The sequence below is a fragment of the Ips typographus genome, linkage group LG15 (genome assembly GCF_016097725.1).
Source record: "Ips typographus isolate SLU linkage group LG15, UJ_Ityp_2.0, whole genome shotgun sequence".
Classification (NCBI taxonomy): Eukaryota; Metazoa; Arthropoda; class Insecta; order Coleoptera; family Curculionidae; genus Ips; species Ips typographus.
The window spans coordinates 606,323-632,778 of record NC_138436.1 but is presented as its reverse complement, the minus strand read 5'-3'; the positions used below and the strand labels follow the sequence as shown (position 1 = coordinate 632,778).

Sequence of the window (26,456 nt, the reverse complement as noted above, 5' to 3'; positions counted from 1 at the left end):
CCTAAAAATGACAACCCACAAGATAATAAATAAAATTTTGATGGTTTATAAGACTTTGGGGTTATGTTATTTCCTTCTTACTAAAGTCGAACTATGAATTGACATTTCTACTACTGCTTGCTGCTTACTTCTTGCGGAAATAGAACTACAAATCTAGCTTTAAAACAGTTAACTCACCTTAAAACTTGCTTTTTAATCCACTGTTGTACCTAATGTAGATAGTTTAATATATTGCACACAATTTTTCTTCTTCAACTTGACTTGATTGCAGTCCCTGGGAAATGTAGTCACTTTCTTCATAAGAGTTGTGCTTTTTCATCCACATGGAAAAGTAGTGATGTATGCAGCATATACCAGTTGCAGATCTGTAAGACTAGTCGAATTAGTTACTAGAACCACCCTTAAAAATGTTAGTACAATTATGTGTAGTAATGATGCATCAGCAATAGCATGGTTTATTACATAGGTTAGGTATGAAATTGTCATTGTAATCTTACCTGGGCCAGCAGCTGTTGTAACCATTGTAGAAAATCCTTAACTGGAATCCAAGTCTGTTACTGTAATCATTGGCAACACTGTGGTCTGTAAGTCATTGTAATGTTTTTTATCGTTTGTCAAAAAGATGTCACTATGTCATTTGTCAGTACAGTTAAAAATTATTACTGCACTGTAATGTAGAGTGTGTATTAAAAAGGAAACTTTGAGGAATTTACTGTTCAATTAAGTTTTTAAAATAAAAGTTATACTTGACGTGTAATTAGTTTTTTCACTTAACACCGTCGAAGCAATCCAATAGGTTATGGGCCCAGATCGGATGCTTTAAGTGGAAAACTAAAGTTGCTAAAGGTGAAAGGAAAAAGTCTGTGAGGAAGCCATTTTGTTGCATTAGGAAGCTATTCAGGAATACCGGAATTTGGTAAAGATGTCAGAAAAACAACAAAGCTGGTTCACTGTGAAACCTTTCGATGGAACGTCATTCTCTAACTGGGAATTCAGAATTAAACTGTTACTGGAGCAGCAAGGAGTCCTATATGTGTTATCAGAAGAACCACCTATGGAAGCTGAGGTCAGTGAATATGAAAAGTTTCAGAAAAGCGATGTAAAGGCTAGGATGGTTATTGTACATGATAGGATAGGATGGTTGTGTAGCTGATAACATTCTGGAAATGCTGAAGGTAAAACCAAAGTTTGCAGAAATTTACTTGCAAGACAATCAGAAAAGCAATGAAATTGAAGAAAACAAAGAAAAGGAGAACACCGATAAAGATAAAATAAAAATTACACCACAGCAGAATGAACCTCAAAATGAGCAATTGCAAATGCTGAATAAAAATTCAGAATCTGTCAGAAGAAGCACAAGGGCCAAACAACTACCTAGTTATCTAAAGGACTTTGAATTGAGTGGATGGTGATGAAGAATCTAATTTGTTCAGCGCATTGTCAGTTGAAACAATGCTAATGGAAGTGTCAAACACCTACAAGGAAGCCGAAAAAAGGGATGACGGATGGTTAGAAGCTGTTCAGCGAGAACTTCATTGTTTGGAAGAGAATGCTACCTGGGACCTAGTTCGACCACCTGAAGATGTGGACATTATTGACTCAAAGTGGGTTTTCCGGGAAAAACTTGTTAATAGTGTTGTGACAAAAAGAGCTCGTTTAGTGGCAAGAGGGTATCAACAAACCTCTTTAAGTGAAGAAGTGTACGCACCAGTAGTAAGAATGAGTACGATTAGAGTTTTACTATGTTTGTATCTTGAATTTGACTTGAATGTTAGACAACATGATGTGTCACTGCATTCTTGAATGGAACAACCCTGTTTATATTGTCACGAATAACATAAATTGCACTAAGTTCCGTTACCTAGTCGGGCCCCGGTCTCCCCTAGTGCACTGTCTGAATCAGCAAGACCGGCAAATTGGGGTCACGATGTGGGTATTTAATCAGCGTCTCAAGCCATCGACGACCACCGAACTCTGGGGTCATCCCCAGAGGGAGGTCACGAGCGACAGTCCGAACTTTCTAGTGCCCGGACGGCTCGTTACACTTGGACGGCTTGGCGACACTTCAGAAGGGCTTACGCACATAGACCCACACCCACACACCCTCTCCTGGACGGTGTTCGATGCTAAGAGTGCCAAATAAAGACGACATACTTAAGCTACATCTTGTTTCTCTTCCTACGCTACCCCCAAAACGTGACAATATGAAACAACCAGAAGGTTTGAATGTCAATGATAAAAGTTTGGTTTGTAAACTGAAAAAGGCGCTTTATGGACTCAAGCAAGCACCAAAGTGCTGGAATTCGCTTTTTAATACTACATTACTTAATTTGGGTTTTCAGCGTTCTATGAAAGATCCATGTTTATATTTTACCAGTACCATTTATTTACTTATACCATACATGTCGACGATATGATAATGTTTTCAAAAAGTAATCAAGAATTGAGACAATTTGATAAATAGTATATCAAAATCTTTCAAAATTACAGAATTGACCAACAGGAATTTAGTGTTTTTAGGTCTAGAGATAAAAATGTTGGGTGATCATTTATTTATAACACAGAGAGAACTTATCAGAAGATTGTTACAAAAATTTAAAATGTCTGATTGTAAAATGTCGCAAATACCAATGCAACCGAAGTTAAAATTAACAGCAGGAAATACGAATAATGTTTCTTCAAATATTCCATATAGGGAATTAATTGGTAAACTTATGTACTTAATGTTAGGATCAAGACCAGACCTATGTTATACTATAACCTTTTTTAGTCAGTTTCAGAACAGTTATGAAACAGAACACTGGAACTACTTGAAATCTGTTCTTAAATATGTAAATAATACAAAGAATTTTGGTCTTAAATATACAAAGTCAAATCAGTCCAGTCCTGTTAAACTTATCACTTATGTAGACTCAGATTTTACTAATGAAGCAGACAGACGAAGTATTTCTGGTTTCTTAGTGAAAATGAATGATAATGTTGTATTTTGGAAATCAAAGAAACAAAGTGTAGTTGCACTTTCTAGTGCTGAAGCGGAATACGTGGCATTATCCTTATCTGTGAGTGAAAGTTTCTTTTTCGGGTATATCTTATCTGAAATGTTAAAAATTGAAATTTTTCCTATTACATTTTTTGAAGATAATCAATCATGCATAAGGATGGCATCTACGTTAGAAACAAACAAAACTAAACATGTTGATGTAAAACATCATTTTATCCGTGTTTCTCAAGGAAAAATTACTTTGAATTATATTTCAACTGATTTACAACAAGCTGACATTTTAACTAAGGCTCTTACAAAACAAAAGTTTATTTGTTTTAGAAACTGTTTGAATGTTGTTGAATTACCGTGCTCAGAGTTGTGAGAATATTAATAATATAACTAAAATTTTGCTTTATAAACTAGGCTTAAGTCCCTTCCATTTCATCACATTCAGGACATTGTATAATACATATTAACTCAATGTTGAGCAATGCCGATTACTAAAGTGTACAATGATAATTATTAAACATAAAACAATAATGAAAAATGCATTAGTTTTCATTTGAATGTCAATTTAAGTAAAATCACTATACTGACCTTGAACCTTGCTTTTTTATTCACGGTTCTAATGTAAGTAGTTGATCCCATTGCACACAATTTCACTCTTCAACTTGATTGATATGTTGCAATCTTCTTAGTGGGTAATTTGTTCTTGGCTTAGGTCAATTTCTTAATAATCAATAAAAGTTATATTTTCTCATCCACATGGAAAAGTAGTGAAGTATTCAGCATATACAGGATACATATCTGTGAAAGACGCCCAATTTGTTAGTTGATCCACCCTTAAAAAATTGTCAGACTAGACAAATTTTTAGTAATGTATACAAGTGATGCATCAGCAGAGATTATTTAGGTTAGGTATGAAATTGCCATTGAAATCTTACCTGGGCTAGCAGGCGTTGTGTGCATTATGACCATTGAAAAATATACATTTACTTGAATTTAGTGTATAATCTTCACCAATTATTAGACTATTGTAATAAAAATACAATTATTTTAGCTGCATGTTAATTTTTCTGACACAACAAAACAAAAACAAAAGCCAAGTGACAAGTTGGCATTTGACATCACAACAGATCCAAGTTGGCCTATCAGCGGAACTTGTTTTCTCAATGCGATACGCCGGGTGACGTTACAGTGGATGCTCGGGGGCACAATATGCACAATACCCAAGGAATTACAGGCGTTGTCCGTGGTTTGGTATTACTATTTGATAGTCCATCCTCACAGAGTGGAGACATTACGAAATGTGTTGTACTAAACTGTTCGACTAAACGAAATATCTAAAAATGTATATTTATTAAGTATTGGATTTATTGTTTTAAAAGAACATTGCAGCATGATGAATTGAATTATTTTAAGAAGACATACTTCTCTTGTTTTTATTAGAATTAAGGAAAATGTGTACCTAACCTTGTTTGTAAGTTGTTTCGTTAATCTTAACCTAGTTATTAGTCAAGATTTAGTAGTCTTGTCGAGTCACGTTTTACTGGTTGTCAAGTTAGTCAGTAGTCAAGTTAGAAAGTTTTTTTTTGTATAAATGACTGTTACTGAAGCGTTCTAAGTCTGTCTATTTGATAACATCAATCTTGCTCAATAAACCAAACTTGTTATATTTTGAATTCCACTCCACTTTAATTCAACCCTTGCAGCCACAAAGAACACGCAGTACAAGCTTCAACACAGCAGCACAAAGATGTTTTCTTTACAATTATAGTACTTGAGAGGCAGATGTTCAGCCTTATGCCGTAAATCCATTGACTTAATATCAATATTGAAATAATTTCAATGAAAATTTACCACTATTTACATTTTTGGTCACATAGATATGCACTAAGGACAATTGATTAAAAAAACTGTAGGTAACAATTGATTGATAAAATTTCAAGCTTCACTGTGGCAACATTGCATTTGTGTTATGGCCAGACCAAACCAGACGGAGAAGTACCGACCTAACCTCACAAATTATGTAAATTTTAAACTGTTACACCCAATTGTCGGCAACGTTGGCAACACCGCATATAGAGGGCGTGCTGACCAAAATCCGAGAGTCACAGTTTGCTCTTCAGAGAGAGCACATCGTACCAAGCGTCGTCACACAAGTTTATAATATTCATTGTCTTTTAACTTAAGTAAAACTAATGTTAATTGCCAGTTAAATTGGAAATAAACCCCAGTGTGTACAATGAGACTTTTACTTCAAGTATCCGCATCGCAACCTTGTTGGCCTTCCAACCTACTCGTGAGGGAAAAAACTGCTGCCCCTTAAGCAAATGTTTGAAACCCCACTTACACAAATGAGGAGCCCACGTGGACTCGCCTAACACAATTGACGCCCACTCGGACTCTCCCTTACAAAACGGCTTTTGGTGTTTTTCAGTTTTTTTCCCGGCAACGGTAAGTACTTAATTCAAAATTAGGATAAAGTACCAAACTTAATTTTTAAATCAATTTTAGGTATGTCTAAGAAAGCCTCAAGACAGCAATATATTCAACTTCTAACTGAGCTAGAAAGTTCTGAGGTTTTAAAGTGAGGAAAAGGTACCCCAAATTTAAAAAGACAATCTTGGGAACAAGCTGCAAGCATAAATTCTATTGGAGGTACCCAAAAAACTGGTGAACAATGGAAAAAGGTATATAATTTACAGTAGTTAAGACTTCCCGTCATTCCCGTTCATAAGCCGTTTGGCAAGTAAGCGGCCGAACGGCGGCACAAGCGGTTTTCTTATGGCAAATATTGCCTCTTTCAAATCACAAGCGGAACGTGTACCGGTTTTCCGGATATAAACTACAGATATCTCACCTCTGGCGGTGCACTTTCGGCTTTCTTCTATAGCTCAGGGGCCTTTTTAGTACTTTCGGGCCAATTTCGGAGATGGGCTCAAAACAGCGACCGGCCAGAACAGCGACCGGCCAGAACGGCGACATGAGAGATCGGAATGAGCGTAGGGGGCGACTTCGGCAATCTTCGGTTTTACTGGTGGAGGGGGAAATGGCAAATGATCATCGGTTTTCGTTCTTATTCTAACCTCACATTATTATTAATTAAAATATTGTTTTGTTTGGTTGAAAATATCTTGTCTTTGATTATTTTAATATTGCAATAACAGATACTGCAATATATATTTTCTGGCCTCAAACTATCTGTGGTGTTCGTCTACGTGTTGGTGTAATTATTTTTCAGGTTGTGGACGGGAAAAAGCGCAGACTATTTTAAAGTTTTGGAGATGCTTGTATATGACTTCAACAATTACAAGTAGGTATACTATTTAAAATTCCTTTTAGCTGGTATGGGCTTTTTAATGGCTTAATTTAGGAAGCCGTCAAGTAGTGATGTGTATTATTTTGTTGTTGAATAATAATATTAAATCATTTGAAAATAAATAGTTATTACCTTAAATTGAACTGATTATGTTTACAGGATAAAGGAATACTCTAAAGGCTCTGAAGATTTGGTCTTTTGCAACAATAAGATTAAACCAGAGCAACCATTAATGTTACAGATGGTAAGTTTTACTAGAATTTATTGTGATTACATACTTATTTATTTTTGTATTGTTTAGGTTGACAGGGCACTACTGAAATCCAATGTGGAATGTTTTGGAAGAGGGTATTTTTAAGGCAATATTTTAAAGAATGAAGTGTAATAACCAGTGTTTGAACTGTATTATTTAAATAATAATTGTCATACAGCTATATATCTACCTATTTCAACTTAACTATCTGTTACTCCTTATGATTTCATTATGTTATTTGTAATTTACATATACCATTACATTTAGACAAATCTTTAAAAGAAGTGTAGAAGCAGCTTGAATAAAAGACATTTTGGTTATAGTATTCATTAGAGTAAATCCAATGCCTGTCTTATTATTAGTATATATTTTAATTTAATATTACCACCATAGAATAAGCACCCAAAAAGGCATTGTCGATATGACACACATACTTATAGTTACTATACAGGGTGTCCCACGACGAAAGACCTCGATTGATATTGGAAAAAGTATAAATAGGAGAGTTTTGAAAATTTGGTAGGATACTGATGTGGGCATGCCCAATCCAACTAAAATATTTTCAAGATGGTTGCACTTCCGCTTATACCGGAAGTCGATCACAACTTTCTTATTTTAAATAGAACACCCTATATATTATTACATATTTGGATTCCTCACAAAATTCTGACCAACTTTTGTATAGAATGCCCCATGCCTATCTCTAGCCGTTTTCGAAATATTTGATGTTTTTCCAAAAAAGTGACAGTTGCAACGCTCAACATATTTTTGTACTATGTTAAAACCGTATTTCATTTTGCAATGAAACTTTGGGTTATTGTAAATAAAGGATCGTTTTATTAAACTGAGGGTGCGTAATGACTCATTTGTATACAGGATCGTCAAAAAAAAATCATAAAGTAGCCACTAAAAGAAATGAAAAATCTCAAGTTTTTTAAATAGAAACCCATATTTTTTATGACGGAATCATTTTGAGCATTAAAAATTACTATAAGTTTCAATTTACTTGCCTATACCTAAATCCAACCCATTTCGTTTTATTTGAGAATAAACATTTTTTTATTAGGCTGCATAGTTGGGATTAGCTGGTACTCTAGTTAGCCATGCTTTTGACACACGGTGATATTGGAGAACTGCAAAGCATGTTATGTTGAGCGTTGCAACTGTCACTTTTTTGGAAAAACATCAAATATTTCGAAAACGGCTAGAGATAGGAATAGGGCATTGTACACAAAAGTTGGTTAGAAATTGCAATTTCTACATTTGTATTATTAAGGATTGGTTTTGTTTTAATAGCTTTTATCTTTACAGATCCCGTATTCTTAAAATTTTCAATTATTTGCTTGACAGCTTTTCGTGATGGCTTTGGTTTTTCTGGATAACGAGCGGCAAATACCTCACATGTTCTACTCACAACTTTATCACATTCTCCGTAAAGAATAAACAGATTTAAGTAATCTTGGTTTGAATAACGTAACCGCGACGGCATATTTGCAGTTGTCAAAACACTCAAAACTAGTGTTATTAACATGCCCTGCAGGTCTCCAATATCACCGTGTGTCAAAAGCATGGCCAACTAGAGTACCAGCTAATTCCAACCATGCAGCCGAGCATGCAGCCTAATAAAAAGATGTTTATTCTCAAATAAAACGAAATGGGTTGGATTTAGGTTAGGCAAGTAAATTGAAACTTATAGTAATTTTTAATGCTCAAAATGATTCCGTCATAAAAAATGGGGGTTTCCATTTAAAAAACTTGAGATTTTTCATTTTTTTTAGTGGCAAGTTTATGATTTTTTGTTGACGACCCTGTATACAAATGAGTCATTACGCACCCTCAGTTTAATAAAACGATCCTTTATTTACAATAACCCAAAGTTTCATTGCAAAATGAAATACGGTTTTAACATAGTACAAAAATATGTTGAGCGTTGCAACTGTCACTTTTTTGGAAAAACATCAAATATTTCGAAAACGGCTAGAGATAGGCATAGGGCATTCTATACAAAAGTTGGTCAGAATTTTGTGAGGAATCGAAATATGTAATAATATATAGGGTGTTCTATTTAAAATAAGAAAGTTGTGATCGACTTCCGGTATAAGCGGAAGTGCAACCATCTTGAAAATATTTTAGTTGGATTGGGCATGCCCACATCAGTATCCTACCAAATTTTCAAAACTCTCCTATTTATACTTTTTCCAATATCAATCGAGGTCTTTCGTCGTGGGACACCCTGTATACATGGTAACATAATTCTGGCATTGTTCATTGCACAACTTGTGTCAAAAAATTACACAGTTTTATAAGAAAAACATGGAGAAACCCTATAAAGTAGAATGTGGTGTCTAATTTCCCAACAATGAAAACCTGAGGAAAAGTCTGTTTCAGTCAGTTTCACTCAAATCTCTGTCAAAGTAATAGGAGTGCTATTTTTTAAATTTTATGGTGTGTCCATAATTTTCTGAAGATATTCATATTTCGTTACCATTTTACTAGGTTTAACAATTATACAGTGTCAAAAACAATGATTATTTTATTATATGCTCATGCTCATAGGAAAAATTGAGAAAAAAGAAAATATACAAAAGCGAAATTAAACTCTTAAAACAATGTATTAACATAAAAGAATAACATTTCTACCAACTTACAATAGCACATATACTTATATAAATACCATTTAATAATACATTATACCTAATTAGTGTAATGGAAACTATAAATTTCATAGATTTATTTAACTGTTAACTCCCATATGATATTAAAAGTTATATTATCACAGACAAGTTTATATAGAATCACTACTATAATATACAAACTATAAGAGCATATGTAATTTTAGTTGGTGCTGCATTGGTGTGACCTGCATGCAATTCAAAAAAATCATCAGTATACACTACAATAAAATGTAACAATTCATGGATCTAGAAACAAAAAAAAAATGATACACAGAGAATATGAGAAGTAGGTATTAACTAGGTAACATATACTTACATACATATTAAACAATGTGTAAATCAACTAGATTTATACCTCAACAGGTATATGCTGAAGTTGGATGCAGTTTTTTCAAATGTATTTGCCTCTCGGTTATGAAATTTATAGTTTCCATTACACTAATTAGGTATAATGTATTATTAAATAGTACTTATACCTATAAGTATATGTGCTATTGTAAGTTGGTAGAAATATTATTCTTTTATGTTAATACATTGTTGTAAGAGTTTAAAAGTTTAATTAGGCTATGTTTATGTCTACGTTTGTTTATGTTTGTTTTTACTGATTTAAGTTTATTTCGCTTTTGTATATTTTCTTTTTGCTCAATTTTACCTATGAGCATGAGCATTTAATAAAATAATCCATATCTTCAGAAACTTATGGACACACCATCAAATTTAAAAAATAGCACTCCTATTACTTTGACAGAGATTTGAGTGAAACTGGCTGAAACAGACTTTTTCTCTGAGTTTTCATTGTTGGGAAATTAGACAATAAATTCTACTTTATAGGGTTTCTACATGTTTTCCTTATAAAATTGTGTAATTTTTTGACACAAGTTGTGCAATGAACAATGGCAGAATAGTAACTATAAGTATGTGTCATATCGACAATGCCTTTTTAGGTGCTTATTCTATGGTGGTCCTAAGTTAACTATCATAATGGTCGTACACATATATTAATGGTAAACATAATAATAACATAAATAGTGGTTTTTATAGACATGGGGAAATAAGGAGAGGTTATAAGCATTAGCATTAGGATAGTTATGATACTTGCAAAAAGAAAGTATTTTAATGATTTTATATAACGGACAATATGTATGTAATAAATTTAGCAGGAGTTGATAACATTGTGCATATGTTAACACTGTGTAACAAGCCTTTGTCTGTGGTGGCAAACAAAGTTTTGATTTTTTTTAAAAAACATAGTGCATGGATATTCTTCTGGTTTTTGCTGGTATATTATATCTTATAAATGGATAAAACTGGCTATTTTAAAGACAATAAAAACCTTAAAAAAGTTCTACATTAATTTGAATTTTTATGTTCAAAACAAAATGATCTATAACTATCTTTGAAAGTATAGAGATATTAAATAGCTTACAACTAGAGGTTTTTGCAAAACTCGATTAATTTAATTAATATGAAAAAAAAATTCTAAGTATTTTCCATATGACTACTAAATTAAATAAAATTGATGTATTTTACACATTTTCAAGTAAGGAGAAAATAAAGGTAGATTATACAACAAAGTCATTATTAGTCCTGTTGTATGGTAATTTACTACCTACATTGCTGTGAACTTTGAGCTGTGACAATAAGTGTTAAGTTGGGTGTATACTTTTTACTTAAGATAAAAACAAAGTATTATTTAATAGTTAAAGTAAATTTGTATCTATCTAAGACTATAGGGATTTAATGAAACAAAAGCAGATTTTTCTTTGATTTGATGTATTGCGCAAAATTAATAAGGCCTGCATAATCAGAGAGCGCACGAGCGCAATATTATTCATGTATTGTAAGTTCTAAGGTATGATTTGCTCATCACCATCATTTTTGCTAAGGCAGAAAAGGCCAGCCGGTAAAACGAAGAATTAGGTTATGTTGACAAAATAAGATGTTTCAGGTTAGGTTAGTCTTTGTACACATTTACACAACAAAAAATTGTTTTTAAATTGGATGTCCAGCTTTTTGGGCCTAATCATTTTAGACTGAAATATATCAGAAATAATTTAATAGGGAATTGGGGATTTGGAAATATTGGGACAAATTATATCGGAGAAAAATGATGACACCCGTCCAAATAATAATAATATACAAAGACATATTGATTAATGATATTTCTTTCAGTATTTATCTTTTGAGTATAGTACACATATTATTAATATTAAATTAAAATAAGACAGGCATTGGAGATACTCTAATGAATACTATCACCAAAATGTCGTTTATTCAAGCTGCTTCTACACTTTTAAAGATTTGTCTAAATGTAATGGTATATTTAAATTACAAATAACATAATAAAACCATAAGGAGTAACAGCTATAGTATAGATATCTAGCTGTATGACAATTATTATTTAAATAATACAGTTCAAACACTGGTTATTACACTTCATTCTTTAAAATGTTGCCTTAAAAATACCCTCTTTCAAAACATTCCACATTGGATTTCAGTAGTGCCCTGTCAACCTAAACAATACAAAAATAAATAAGTATGTAATCACAATAAATTCTAGTAAAACTTACCATCTGTAACATTAATGGTTGCTCTGGTTTATTCTTATTGTTGAAAAAGACCAAATCTTCAGAGCCTTTGGAGTATTCCTTTATCCTGTAAACATAAACAGTTCAATTTAAGGTAATACCTATTTATTTTCAAATGATTTAATATTATTATTCAAAACAAAAAAAAAATAATACACATCACTACTTGACGGCTTCCTAAATTAAGCCATTAAAAAGCCCATACCAGCTAAAAGGAATTTCAAATAGTATACCTACTTGTAATTGGTTGAAGTCATAAACAAGCATCTCCAAAACTTTAAAATAGTCTGCGCTTTTTCCCGTCCACAACCTGAAAAATAATTACACCAACACGTAGACGAACACTGTTGCGGTTAGAATAAACAGTATCAACTACTCCCTCCCCAATATGTCACGTGTACAACGCGCCATGGGCGGCCATCTTGAATGTAAGACTAGTTGTTTAAGAATAAGTGTACGAGGAAGAAGCCAGTTGGTGGTCTGGAGCTTTCCCGCCAAGTTTTTTAATTGAATATAGTTTCAGTTTGTTAAGAAAGAGTGTTATTAAAATTATAAATATACAGTCCACTTAATAGCTATTTTGGGCAGCAGTAAGCCCAACATTTTGGTCCTTCGAGCCGGATAAGGAGAAACGGTGTTTTTCCTACCAGGATAACCGAGTAAATAACGTTTTATTTGGCCAGTAAGCTGAATAAACACTAAGTAACACTGGCCCAAGTGGTAATAGTGACCAGTGCAAGTAAAATCAAGTAACACCAGTTTAAATCGATTTGAAGTAAGTACAGAATCGAAAACGTTTAAAAACGTTTTACGTTTTATTAGACTGCATTGCTGGAAACACGAGGCGTAAAATAACCTAACCTGACGAGTAGCGAATCCGAATCCTAGAAGCACACGGAAACCAAGTCACTTGCGTGTGGAAACGAACACCAAATTTCGAAGCTACAAAAGGAGGCGACGGAATCAGCGGATGAATTTAAAATAGCGGCGTCGACGGCGTTTTTAGATGGGTCTAGGTATTTTATAAGTAAAATAAGAGGCTTTGTGGTCGGGTAAGTGTTTTTATTCATAATTTATTTGCTTGTCTTTTGCTTTAATACAGTTGACAGCTCAGTGCAGTTTTTATTTGTATAAAATTGTGTAATATTTAAATAAGTAGCAATATGACGACTAAGAAAGATATTATTAAACGATTAAAAAGTGATCGCACACAATTGGTGGCACAATTAGGGAGATTTAGCCAATTTATTACAAGTTGTGATGAATTGACTAATAAAATTATAGTTAATGAGCGTTTTCTTCGATGTGAAAATTTGTGGAGTGATTTTAACAAAGTTCAATTGGAGTTAGAGTTTCTTGATGATTCTCATGAGGCTGATAATGCGGTTATGAGAAATGATTTTGAGGAAAACTATTTTGACACTATTTGTCGTTTCAAAGAAAAACTCCATAACTCTAATTTTTCAGAGTTAGGTGAGGTAAGTCAAGTTCCTGCCAATTCTAACAATATTGTTAAGTTACCTCCATTGGATTTGCCATGTTTCGAAGGGAGTTATGATCAATGGACAAGTTTCTTTGATAGTTTTATGGCATTGATACATACCAATGGTACTTTAAGTAATGTGCAAAAATTTTATTACTTGCAGTCATGCCTTAAGGGTGAAGCAGCTCAAATAATTTCGTCTATTCAGATTACGGATTTGAATTATGAAAATGCTTTTAGATCGTTGAGGGAAAGGTACGAAAACAAACGTCTTATCATACAAAGTCATTTACGTCTTTTATTTGATATATCTCCAATAAGTAAAATTAATCATGTTGATTTGCGTGTATTCTTGGACACTATCCAAAAAGATATTAGAGCCTTGAAAAGCTTAGGTGAGCCTGTGGAGTATTGGGACACATTGTTAGTGTATATGTTTGTTTTGAAATTGGATATTAACTCAAGAAAGGAATGGGAAACCTATAATATAAAAAACAATTCAGGTAAATACACAGATTTTGTAAATTTTTTAAGTGAAAAATGTCAAATATTGGAAAGTGTTGAAAGCAATAATAAAAGTATGAACACACTTCATTTGTCTAAGCCAGCTAGTCATAATAATAATATTTCCCAAAGGCAAGGACAATTTAATAAAAGAGGGTTTTCAAATTCGTATTTTAGTAGAAACCAATGCCCAATTTGCAAAAATCAAGATCATTGGGTAGGTGATTGTTCAAAGTTTTTAAGTTTATCTACAAATGAACGGATTCATGAAATAAAGGAATTGCATCTTTGTGTCATCACTTAAGTTTTAAATGTACTAAAAAACGGTGTTCAAAGTGCGACAAACCACATAACGTGTTACTACATTTAAATTTTAAAAATTCTGAATGTATGTCTCCAGTTATCAATAACCCTAATAATAACTCCAATAATGTGAATGTTCCAAACACATCTAATTCTCAAAGTGAAGTTGCTATGAGTTTTTTAGTTGAAGATAAGGCAATAAGTGCTCACAGTTTTAATAATTCAGATTTTGAAGTAGTATTATCGACAGCTAAAGTAATGGTGTTTGATAAGCATGGTAATGCACAAGAGGCTCGAGTTCTGCTCGATGCCGGTTCTCAGTCGAATTTTGTGAGAAAGGACTTAGTAGAAAGTTTAGGTTTGAATGTGGATAAAATTAATATGTCGATTATGGGAATTAATGGCTCAGTGTCAAAATCAAATCAGTCAGTTACAATTACCTTTAAATCAAAATATAATGATATGTTTGAAAAATTAAAATTTGTTATTTTAAATCAAATAACTGATAATTTACCAACGTTTCCAATCAATAAGGCTTTATTAAAAATTCCATGTAACATAAATTTGGCCGATGATGCATTTGACATTCCAGGGCCTATAGATATGATAATAGGGGCTGAAATATTTTACGATTTACTTTTAGTAGGTCAAATTTGTGTAGCTGATGGAATGCCTATTCTCCAAAAGACCAAGTTAGGATGGATTATTTCAGGGCGTGTTCCTTCAAGACAATTGAAAACAACAGTGTGTAATTTATCATGTAATAATAGCATTCAGCGTCAAATCGAGAAGTTTTGGTTAGTAGAAGAAGTGCCTTCCGCTAAGATATGGAAGCGTGAAGAACTTGAGTGCGAAGAGCTATTTATAAGTTCCACAAAAAAGGCATCTAATGGTCAATACATAGTAGAATTACCAGTTCGTGAGGGAATTGAATATTTGGGAGACACTAGGGAAGTAGCTTTAAAGAGGTTTCAAAAATTAGAAAGAAAGTTAATAACTGACAGTAAGTTAAAAGCACAATATGTGAAATTCTTGACTGAATATGAAGAATTGGGCCATATGACGCGAATACCTGAAGCTGAGATATTAAACAGTACTAATGCAACATGTTATTTACCACATCATCCAGTTTTAAAGGAATCAAGTAATACCACCAAATTAAGGGTTGTTTTCGATGCCAGTGCGAAGAATAAGGATGGCATTAGTTTAAATGATAAACTAAAATGTGGGCCAGTACTTCAAGATGATCTGTACTCTATTTTAGTCAGATTTCGTCAGCATTTTTGTGTGGTAGGAGCCGATGTGGAGAAGATGTACCGAAGAGTTTGGATAAATGAAAACCAAAGAGACCTACAAAGAATAGTTTGGCGTCAGAATCCCGATGAAGACCTAATACACTATAGATTAAATACTGTCACTTACGGTATGACATCAGCTTCATATTTAGCCATACGTTGTCTTTTTAGCGCCGCCGAAGAGGAAAGCTTTAATTTTCCAAAGGCCAGTGAAGTCATAAAAAAGGATTTTTATGTGGATGACTTACTAACAGGTGCATCTTCCGTCAAGGAGGCTATCCAGTTAAAAAAGGAAATTTCAAAAATACTGGAAGGCAGAGGTTTCATTCTCAGACAATGGATTTCAAATAAACCCGAAGTGCTAAAAGATGAGATACATAATACTGATATCAAACATTATGTAGTAGAAGAATCGGTCTCAAAAACATTAGGAGTGTTATGGGACAGTAAAGAAGATTGTCTCCAGTATACAGTAAATATGGAAAAGAATTCCAAGGTGACCAAGAGGATTATTTTGTCTGTCACTTCCAAATTGTTCGATCCTCTAGGTTTGATTGGTCCAATTATAATAAAAGCTAAAATGCTAATGCAACGACTATGGAGTGAAAATTTAACGTGGGATCAGCCTGTTTCTGCTGAATTAAATGAATTGTGGTATAATTTTTGTCATGAATTACCTATTTTAAATGATTATAGTATTACCAGACATGTTCTATGTGAAGATCCGATTGTGATTGAGTTACACGGATTTTGCGATTCATCAGAACGAGCATATGGTGCATGCATATACTCAAGGACAGTTAATAAAAATGGTTTAATTTTTTCTCATTTACTTAGTGCTAAATCTCGTGTTGCACCAATAAAGTCCCTGACTTTACCAAGGTTGGAGTTATGTGGAGCAGTGTTATTAAGTCGACTCATGAAAAAAACAAGGGAAATTCTAAATGTACCAATAAACAACATGTGTTATTGGACCGATTCCAAAATAGTCTTGTCCTGGATTTTAGAAGAACCAGCTACATGGAGCGTTTTTGTTTCTCACCGTGTATCTGAGATTCAACAGTCTACTGACGTCACTCAGTGGCGGCATGTTAAAGGTGATGAGAATCCTTCCGACCTAATATCACGTGGATGTAGTCCCACTAAATTGATTTCAACGGATCTCTGGTGGCATGGGCCTTTATGGCTGACAAAAGATTGTCGTGAGTGGCCATGTAACAATCCTACTGATCTTAGTATTGACCTTATACCAGAACGACGTATTAGTAAAAAGGTATTTACATCATTTATCAATGACATGGATATCTTCAGTAAATTTTCAACTTTAACAAAATTGCAAAGAGTTACAGCTTATGTCTTAAGATTTTTTAAGAATACATCTATAAATAAAGAAAATAGATCTTTAGGTTGTCTGACAGTAGATGAATTAAATGAGTCTTTAAATTGTTTAATAAAATTGGCACAACATTTTATGTTTAATGATGAAATATACTCATTAAAGTCAAACAAGTTAATTTCATCAAAAAGTAAATTATTGTCTTTAAATCCTTTTTTGGATTCTGACGGAATTTTGAGAGTAGGTGGGCGTCTGAATAAATCAAATATACCTTTTTCCCAAAAACATCCAATAATTTTAGATAAATCTCATGCTTTCAGTAAATTAATAATTGTACATGAACATAGACGAAATTTGCATATGGGCGCACAATGTTTGTTGTCAAATATTCGTGATAAGTTTTGGATATTGGGGGGTATCAATGCCATAAAGCGAGAACTTCGATCCTGTATTGTATGTTTTAGGATAAAACCTAAACCATTGCAGGCCTTAATGGGTGACTTACCGGAAAATCGCCTTATTCCTAAAAGACCATTTTATAATTGCGGTCTTGATTACGCAGGCCCATTTCATATAAAATCATCAAAAACTCGCAATTCTAAAATTTTAAAGGCCTATCTGTGTCTATTTGTATGTTTTGTAACTAAAGCAGTCCATTTAGAAGTAGTGTCTGATTTAACTACTGACGCTTTTTTAAACGCATTGAAAAGATTTTTTTCTCGTCGAGGAAAATGTCAAAACATTTACTCTGATTGTGCTTCCAATTTTGTAGGTGCCAATCGTGAGCTTAAGAACTTGTACAGTGTGATAAATAGTAAAGAAACTAATGTAAAGTTAAGTAGTTATTTAGGTAGTGAAGGAATAAAGTGGAATTTTATTCCCGCACGATCCCCACACTTTGGGGGACTATGGGAATCCCACATAAAAATTGCGAAAAATTACATGAAAAAGGTCGTAGGCAACTCTTTTTTAACATTTGAAGAGCTGTCAACCGTATTCACGCAAATAGAAGCTTGCATGAATTCTCGACCACTGAGTGCTTTGTCAAATGACCCAAATGATTTAAGACCTTTAACTCCGGGTCATTTCTTGATAGGAGAAAGTATGCTTTCTTTACCAGAAGCTAATGTAATGGACATTAAATGTAGTCGTCTTAACAGATATCAATATCTTAATCAGTTAGTTCAATCCTTTTGGGCTAGGTGGAGCCACGAATATTTACATACTTTGAATCGTCGCTCTAAATGGCATATAGATAATAATAAGTTTGTTAGAGTTAGTGATTTAGTAATACTACATGAAGACAATGTTGCGCCTTTAAAATGGACATTGGGGCGAGTGATAAATGTGTTTCCAGGTTCAGACGGTGTTGTGAGAGTAGTGTCAGTGCTAACATCTAAAGGTGTTTTTAAAAGAGCCATCACAAAAATCTCAATTTTACCAATTGAGTAGTGCTTCTCCAATTTTTTGTGGTATTTTGATATTTAGCATAGTTTTGCTATTTTAGATTTAGTAATGTTTGTTGTTTTGCTTTTAAGTAATATTAGCGTTGAAAGTATGCTATGCCTTTCAAGGGGGGCGGTATATGTTGCGGTTAGAATAAACAGTATCAACTACTCCCTCCCCAATATGTCACGTGTACAACGCGCCATGGGCGGCCATCTTGAATGTAAGACTAGTTGTTTAAGAATAAGTGTACGAGGAAGAAGCCAGTTGGTGGTCTGGAGCTTTCCCGCCAAGTTTTTTAATTGAATATAGTTTCAGTTTGTTAAGAAAGAGTGTTATTAAAATTATAAATATACAGTCCACTTAATAGCTATTTTGGGCAGCAGTAAGCCCAACAAACACCACAGATAGTTTGAGGCCAGAAAATATATATTGCAGTATCGGTTATTGCAATATTAAAATAATCAAAGACAAGATATTTCCAACCAAACAAAACAATATTTTAATTAATAGTTATGTGAGGTTAGAACAGGAACGAAAAAATGATCATCGGCATTTGCCCTCCTCCACCAGTAAAACCGAAGATTGCCGAAGTGGCCCTTACGCCGATCTCTCATGTCGCCGTTCTGGCCGGTCGCTGTTTTAAGCTCATCTCCTAATCCGAACCACGCTAATCCGAACACCAATCGTGATGCGAGGTACTCCGAACGCCGCCTCGGTAATCCGAACGATGACAGACCTGCAGCGCCCGTCGCGCCCACCGCCGCGCCGACAGCGCGTCGCCGGTATATCATTTGATGATTGTTTTTCGTGGTATTAAGAGCATAAGAGTGTACACCGGACATATAAGAGTTTTGCTTATTGTGTAGTGTCAGAAGTGATTTTTTTACAACATAGCCACTTGGAAAGTAAAAAGATGTCAAAAAGAAAACACGTAACCCTGGATTTAAAACAAAAAATCCAAGTTATAAAAGATATAGATGCCGGCTTCAGTTATTCAAGCATTACTTTAAAGCATGGGATTGGGAAAGCTACAGTAGCAGATATAAAAAAAAAACAAAGACAAAATAGTGGCATTTCTCCATGAAACTAATGTCGGTCCTTCCACCAGAAAAACATTGAAACTCAGTTCAAATACTAAGGTCGAAAAGGCTCTATTTACATGGTTTTGTCAGGAAAGAACAAAAGGTAAGGTATACTATGTATGATCGTTATAAATTTCCTAATTGGCTTTGTTTCTTGTGTGTCCTATAGCTCAAAGTGAAGGTCAAGTTCGTTAGACAAAAAAATTCACGGCAGAACAAATTTTTTAAAATTTTTTATAGTTTTTTCCTCATTCGATGTGAAAATATGGACCGATTTTATTGGTAGCGTTTTTTTACAGGTACACCAATTTCTGGGGAACTTCTACGTGAGAAAGCTAAGTTCTTCTACAAAGAAATAACAAAAAAAGATGATTTTAAGGCAAGCTCGGGATGGCTTGATAAATTCAAGACAAGATGTGGTATTCGCCAGTTAGCAGTTTGTGGAGAATCACTTTCAAGTGACTACGATACAGTCTTGCCATTTGTGGAAAACTTGGCACGTATAATGAAACCTGAATTCTCACCAAGTGTATAATGCTGATGAAAGTGGGCTTTTTTGGAAAGTTTTTCCAAACAAAACGTTAGCTCATTCAGGAGAAAAATCTGCTCCGGGGCGAAAAGTAAGCAAAAAACGAATAACTTTTATGCCCTGTTCCAATGCTTCTGTTGGTCCTAGGTAAAAGTATGAAACCCCGTGCTTTCAAAAATGTCCACATTCCTGTTTCATACAAAGGTCAACGAAGAGCTTGGGTAACAAGAGGAATTTTTATTGAATGGTTCCATAATGAGTTTGTTCCATCTGTTAGGCGTAAAATGAAAGAACTCAGCCTTAGTCCAGAGGCAATTCTAATCTTAGATAATACACCTGGACACCCTACTCAATTGTTTAGCGACGATAATAAAATTTCTGTGCTTTTCCTTCCCCCAAATTGTACGCCATTGATACAACCAATGGATCAGCATGTTATACAGGCCATAAAATTATTCTATCGTAAGAAATTGCTCCAAAAAATTGTTGAGTCTGAACGTGGTATTTCGCAAGCACTGAAGGAGATAACTCTGAAGGACGTTGTTTTTTCTTTAAATGAGGCCTGGCAAAATGTGGGCATTGGCTTAATAACAAAAGACGACATCCCGCTAGCTCGGTTAATCAGACAAATTAGAGAGACAGAACCCACAGAAATTCAAAATGACATGGAAGAAATTATGGACTTGAGTAAGAAACTTGACCAGAGTTTAACGAATGAAGAGATTGAAACTTGGATGGTGAATGATAAGGCAGTTAGCGACGAATTAGCTGAAGCTGATATAATTGAAGAAATTGATGAAGATTCCGATGACAGTTCCGACCATTGTATTTCCGAAATTGCACAGTGTCAGCTTTTAATACGTGTATTGCTTGGGCAACACAAAAAAAGCTTCCTGAACATCAAATCGTCTTCTTGCAGTAGTTAGGAGTTCAAACCCAAGATGTAAAAATAAGAAACAGACACAAATTACAAATTTTTTCACGGTTTCAGAAAAAAACTAATGCTTTTTTAAGTTGAATTTTAGTTTTTTTAATTGTTAAAATAATACATATAATATGGGATTGATAAACAAAAAACAAAACCTCACCATTTTTAACCAACCATATCGGTGTTTACCGAATGATGCGGCATTAATGGTGCTGTTCCTAGATTTTGGAACGCCATCTGTACTTTCTAACTCATAGAGTTGAGTACAGATGTCACCAGATGTTGCACAACGACTATCATTTCTGGCATCCAGTTGACTATACTGGAATGAAGGTTTTGTTCTTTGGTTATCAAGCCCTATAGCCTCTCTGATGAGCCGTAATACGGCGAAACCGGTCAGAGGATTGGGATTGATAAACAAAAAACAAAACCTCACCATTTTCAACCAACCATATCGGTGTTTACCGAATGATGCGGCATTAATGGTGCTGTTCCTAGATTTTGGAACGCCATCTGTACTTTCTAACTCATAGAGTTGAGTACAGATGTCACCAGATGTTGCACAACAACTATACATATATGTATTTAAATATGTAATGATTGAATTGTATGTATAAAAATTAATATACATATGTACGTACAAAGTTCTAAAAATGTGTTTTATTGTATATTCGTTAATCCGAACAATCGATAATCCGAATAAGGCCTGACATTTAGGTGTTCGGATTACCGATGTTGCACTGTAATCACAAAATAATAAAAAAAAATTCTACAAACATTCAATAATGATACATTTTTTGCTTCCAAATCTCAACAAAAAGTTACCAATTACTGAGAAGTTTACTTTATCGCGTGTTGCCAAGGGTAGCGAGCGATAATAGTATATTCTATATTAAGAGCCGAAAGTAGATATTTGCCGCTTGCACATGAAAATTGCAGCTTGAGGCGAAGCCGAACGCTGCAATCATGTAAAAGCGGCAAAAGTACTTTCGGCTCGAAATATAGACGATATTTTTTCGACGACTGCTGTGGGGTGGAGTAGAAGGACAATTCATATCATTTTCGTAGCTCGAACTCATTGTCACCGATAAATCACTTTGACGGAATGGCTTTAATTCAAACAGGTCTGTCAAGCGTTGTTATGGAAATGCCGAAAAAGTTGGTGAGTAGATTGTTACTAGAAAGCAAAAACGCTCTAGGACAGAAAATGATCCACTTTCAGCGCACGTGCGGCGAATAACAACTTTCTGCTTTGAAATGGAAACGTACATGAGGTACTTTCAAAGTCAGTCGTCAAAAAAAATTTTTTTTTTCGCTTACTGTCACCAGTTTGATGTCAGTATTCAATTGTGTATAGTTTTGATCCTGTTTTTGAGTACCTACGCAGTAAGTTTAGTTGTGTTAGATATTTAGCGATGTTTGTAGAAAAAATATTGTACTCCACTTTGTGTCGCGCAGTAAACTTCAGTCTCAGAGCATAAATGTCATGTTTGAGCATAAAATACATAAATAACTATTTATATTGAGATAATTTAAAAATACTCGAAGCTGAGTTTTAGGTTCATAATTATCATAAATAACTACTTTTCTTAACAAATGAATCAATAAAAAAGCTTAAATAAATTACCTGCTAATCTGTCAGAAATATTTTAATTTAAATAAATGGTAACTATTATACAGCAGCCTCATCCTACGATTACATAGTACACGTAGTAGGCATCTACTCGACACGGATTGGTACAAAAGTTTAAAGAAGAAGCAGCTCGTCTAGGACCCTATCGTCAGTGCACTATTTTGTACGGTTTGGTACACACGTGTTTTTATTTTTCTTGCAGCTCCACACAAGTCTATAAAACAATGGGCCGAACCAAGCGAGATGCTGTAAACGGCGTAAAAAAGCGAAGCACAGTCGTAAAGACAAAGAATTGATTCGAGAAGTGCTCAGACAACTTCGGGAATCACGAAGGGAGTCTTCATCAAGCTCTGGAAGTTCATCAGGTTGGTAGGCATAACATAACCTATTTGTCGAACACGAGACGGACTTATCTCGATCAAGTCCTGCAGCCGGATTACGAACGCTCGATTCGAATCGAATGCGCCACGTTTCGAACTTCTCGAAGGCAAACTGCGATTACGAACTATTTGATACGAAGTCGATACGAAGCAAACTATTCGATAGGTCGGAATACGTCGTATTACCTTCGAATACGTGATTTTTGAGGTTAAGTTATAAGTTTTGTTGAAAGGGTTGAAAGTTGGCGGTTCGTTTGTTTTGCTTTAACTCAATATTAATAACAAATTTAATATCCTTTATTTAAAGTTTCAATTTGTTTATCCATCTAGAGAGAAAGAATGACGCAAAAAATAAGTGAAAGTCAATGGGTGGTTTTAGTAGAATTTATGGAGCAAAATCCTCATTTCGCCAAAGGTCAATTTTCCGGACTTACAGGAAAGTCTACTCAAAAAAAACTGTGGGAAAATTTAGCCCTTCAGTTAAATGCTGTAGGTACGGGCGAAAAATCCACAGAAAAATGGCAGAAAGTGAGTATTATATACCAGGTGTCCAAGAGCACCCTGGACATAGGAGATTAACATGGGAAAACGGTTTTGATTTTTTTGCGCCTGTACGGTTGATTTGATTGAAAAATCGTATTAATGAAAGTTGTAGTACCTATCACGGACTAGTTTTCTGTATTTCGGATCTCTAACTTGAGCCATTTCGTCGTAAAACACGAACAAAAATGAGAAAATTTAAACTTTTGGCCTGCACTGTATAGGCGGTTGTCGGGCAACGGGTAAACATTTCATTGTTGCCGGTACGGTTGCTCGGCTTTTAATTATTTTGTGTTAAGAAATATTTGTGTTGTTTTTAATATTCTAGAAAAAATTAAAAATATATAAATGATAATATAAATGATAATTAGTATTAAAATTACCACGTTCAAAGAAAAAAAAGCCTGCCAACTAGTGATATAGAAACAAGTTTAAATACTGCATGTATATTTACATTTTTAATTAAAAAAAAATCATATCAAAATAATTAAAACCTTAACATACTGTACCGTTTTTCTCACAAAAACACCGATACTTCTAAGTCGCACTGTATATTGTTATTTTTTACAAACAAACTGACAACTACTGTTAACAATCACAACAACAACTAACTACTCGTCCTTGCCCAGCTGTTTATAATAGGCTTCTATGCATTCTAGGAAATTCGGAAATATTCATGAAATTGACATTCTCTCTTAAACTTCAAACTTTAACAAAAGTCCCTCTCTCTCACAAACAGCTGATCTAACAATGCAATATACAGGGTAAAACGAAATGAATTAAGACTATATGGGGTAACACCAAATAACTTTCCTAATGCTTACTCTAAATTAAAAGTCCGTTTCACAACAATACTGACAGTTCTACTACCTAAAATATGTATTTACTAGCATTTGTCTAGCCAACATGCCTTCATGACGATTTGGTACATCATTTGGTCCTGGAGCATCCACTTCATTAGGTCTCAATTGTACTTGTTCATGGGGTAGAGGAACATTGTTTCTTACACACAAATTGTGTAAAACAGCACATGCTTTTATAATTTTGGTGACATACTCAGGTGAATAGCGAGATGTTCTTTCTTTCAGAATACACCTAAATCTTACTTTCCAATGGTCCTTTCCACAATATTTCGTGCCCTAATATGAGCCTCATTATATCTTCCTTCAGGGGTTCCAGGCAATGGATTATTATATGGAGTCATCAGTACTTTGCTTTGGGGATATCCTGAATCCCCAATTAGCCAAGCTTGTTCTCCAGGCTCTAGATTGTTTTCCAAATAAGCTTTTATTTGGGAATTATTCCAAATAAATGAATCATGCGTAGAACCACCATAATTTGCATATATGCCTACTATTAGCATTGATGCTTCCACAGTAATTTGACAATTTATAGAATGGTAACCTAAAAAAAGTGTCTTATAAAAATCATGAATATGGCAATAGAACTCTAGCAATAAAGAAGTAATTATAGACAGACATAGTCTTAGGCAAGCTGTCTCTACTTATGTACAGTGCGTTTTTTTTAACGCGCAACATAGGATTTTACGTGTTAAATTTTTAAGCCCATAGGTTAGGTTAGGTTAACACGGTGGTCCGGGGTGGAACCCACATAGGCCAGAGGCCCGTTGTGATGCCGTATGGGGTGGTTACCACCCCCACCATTATCGTGAAAACCAGTAGCTGCTGTTAATAAACTGCATGAGGCTTTTGATACCAACCGACTGAAGATCGGATAGGTTGTCAAAAAGGGGCTGTCCCATAGCAGAAAATCTTTTTCTGGATAGGGCAGGGCAGTGACAGAGTAGGTGGACCATCGTCTCTTCCTCCTCCTCATCTCGACAGCTTCTGCAGAAGTCATTTTGTTCTAGGATTCCCATACGTGCAGCATGGCATCCTCCAAGCCAGTGTCCAGTAATGGCCGCAATCGCGTTTCCAATGGAGTTTCTGGAAAGAGATAAAATATCTTTAGTGCGTCGCAGGTTAAGCTCCGGCCATACCTGTCTTGACGAGGTGCAAGAACGCTCCTCCCGCCACCTAAGGTTGGTTAGGCGGAGTATTTCCTTCCGGAGGAGCGACCTTCGTTCAGCGATAGGTGCCCCTGGTATAGTATTAGCGGATATAGCCGCGAGATTTGTACCAGCTCTTGCTAATTCGTCCGCCATGCAGTTGCCTGTTATGTCCCTGTGTCCGGGGGGGGGTTTTAAGCCCATGTTAGACCATTTTATTTTGGAACTGCAAGTCTATAACTTGACGGGTGTGTCTTTAGTACCCTGAAGCTTAAGTAAGTCTACCAATTTGGTCTAAAAAGTGATTAAAAACTGGAAAAAAATCATTTTTTTTCGAAAAGATTTTATCGTTCCATACTCCCTGTATGTATTGTTGTTCCTTGTTGTTTTTATACTGGCAGGGCAGGTAGCACGTAAAGTGACATATTTTGACTGCATCACGACCCGACATCTTTTGAACGTCAAAAGGGCATTTTATGATTGTTTGGAATACTGTTTGGCTTCAAACGGAGATCACTTTGAACAATTCACTTATAAAAATACTTCTTTTGTTTTTAACTTTCTTGATATAAAGTTAATGATCACCCTGTTTTACTTTCTACGCCAAATTTAACCTGCTACCTGCCGTGCCAGTATCAAAAACAACAAAGAACAACAATGCATACAGGGAGTATGAAACAATAAAACCTTTTCGAAAAAAGATGATTTTTTGCAAGCTTTTTAACACTTTTTAGGCCGAATTGGTAAACTTACTTAAGCTTCAGGGTACGAAACAGCCACCCGTCAAGTTTTATACTTGTAGTTCCAAAATAACATGGTCTAACATGGGCTTAAAAATTTAACACGTGAAATCCTATGTTGCGCGTTAAAAAAAACGCACTGTATATCACATTCAGATCTTACCTTTCCTGTTGTAAAAAATGTGTTCATCATCTTGGGAGGGTTTCAAGATAGCCACATGAGTCCCATCAATGGCACCTACACATCCAGGAAATCCAAATTTCTGAAAGAATTGGGTTTTGATGGTATTTCTTGCATTTCTTGTTAAAGGAAATTGGACAAAGTTGTCAACAATGTTATTCATAGCATTGGTAACCTCCCGGATAATAAAGTGAACTGCTGATTGACTAATACCAAAGTTATATTCTTCGCCTAGACCACGCTG

The 26,456-nt window shown here is 34.6% G+C and overlaps 1 protein-coding gene and 2 long non-coding RNA genes across 4 annotated transcripts; 1 reads left to right on the top strand and 2 right to left on the bottom strand.

Moving 5' to 3' along the window:
• The first annotated feature begins 5,458 nt into the window (after positions 1–5,458).
• LOC145738199 (uncharacterized) lies at positions 5,459–6,885 on the top strand. 2 transcript variants are annotated; one of them, XR_014180635.1, is made up of 3 exons: positions 5,459–6,299; positions 6,465–6,549; positions 6,607–6,885. It is a non-coding gene; the product is annotated as an uncharacterized LOC145738199 (long non-coding RNA). The 2 variants fall into 2 exon arrangements; XR_014180636.1 differs by having other exon boundaries at positions 5,459–6,303.
• Positions 6,886–11,706: 4,821 nt separating this feature from the next.
• Positions 11,707–12,543, bottom strand: LOC145738322 (uncharacterized). The gene is made up of 3 exons (XR_014180710.1): positions 12,059–12,543; positions 11,804–11,888; positions 11,707–11,746 (listed from the first exon to the last, which is right to left on the bottom strand). It is a non-coding gene; the product is annotated as an uncharacterized LOC145738322 (long non-coding RNA).
• Positions 12,544–25,080: 12,537 nt separating this feature from the next.
• LOC145738092 (uncharacterized) lies at positions 25,081–26,456 on the bottom strand. The gene is made up of 2 exons (XM_081992958.1): positions 25,283–26,456; positions 25,081–25,229 (listed from the first exon to the last, which is right to left on the bottom strand). The coding sequence occupies exons 1-2, from the start codon at positions 25,493–25,495 to the stop codon at positions 25,140–25,142; spliced, it is 303 nt and encodes a 100-aa protein (XP_081849084.1). The 5' UTR covers positions 25,496–26,456; the 3' UTR covers positions 25,081–25,139.

Excerpts from the sequence above, each read along its gene's own strand:
- LOC145738092 (XM_081992958.1), bottom strand. The coding sequence starts at position 25,495 with ATGGGCTTAAAACCCCCCCCCGGACACAGGGACATAACAGGCAACTGC. Across the intron at positions 25,230-25,282 it reads CTTGCACCTCGTCAAGACAG|AAACTCCATTGGAAACGCGA; the intron begins GTATGGCCGGAG and ends ATCTCTTTCCAG.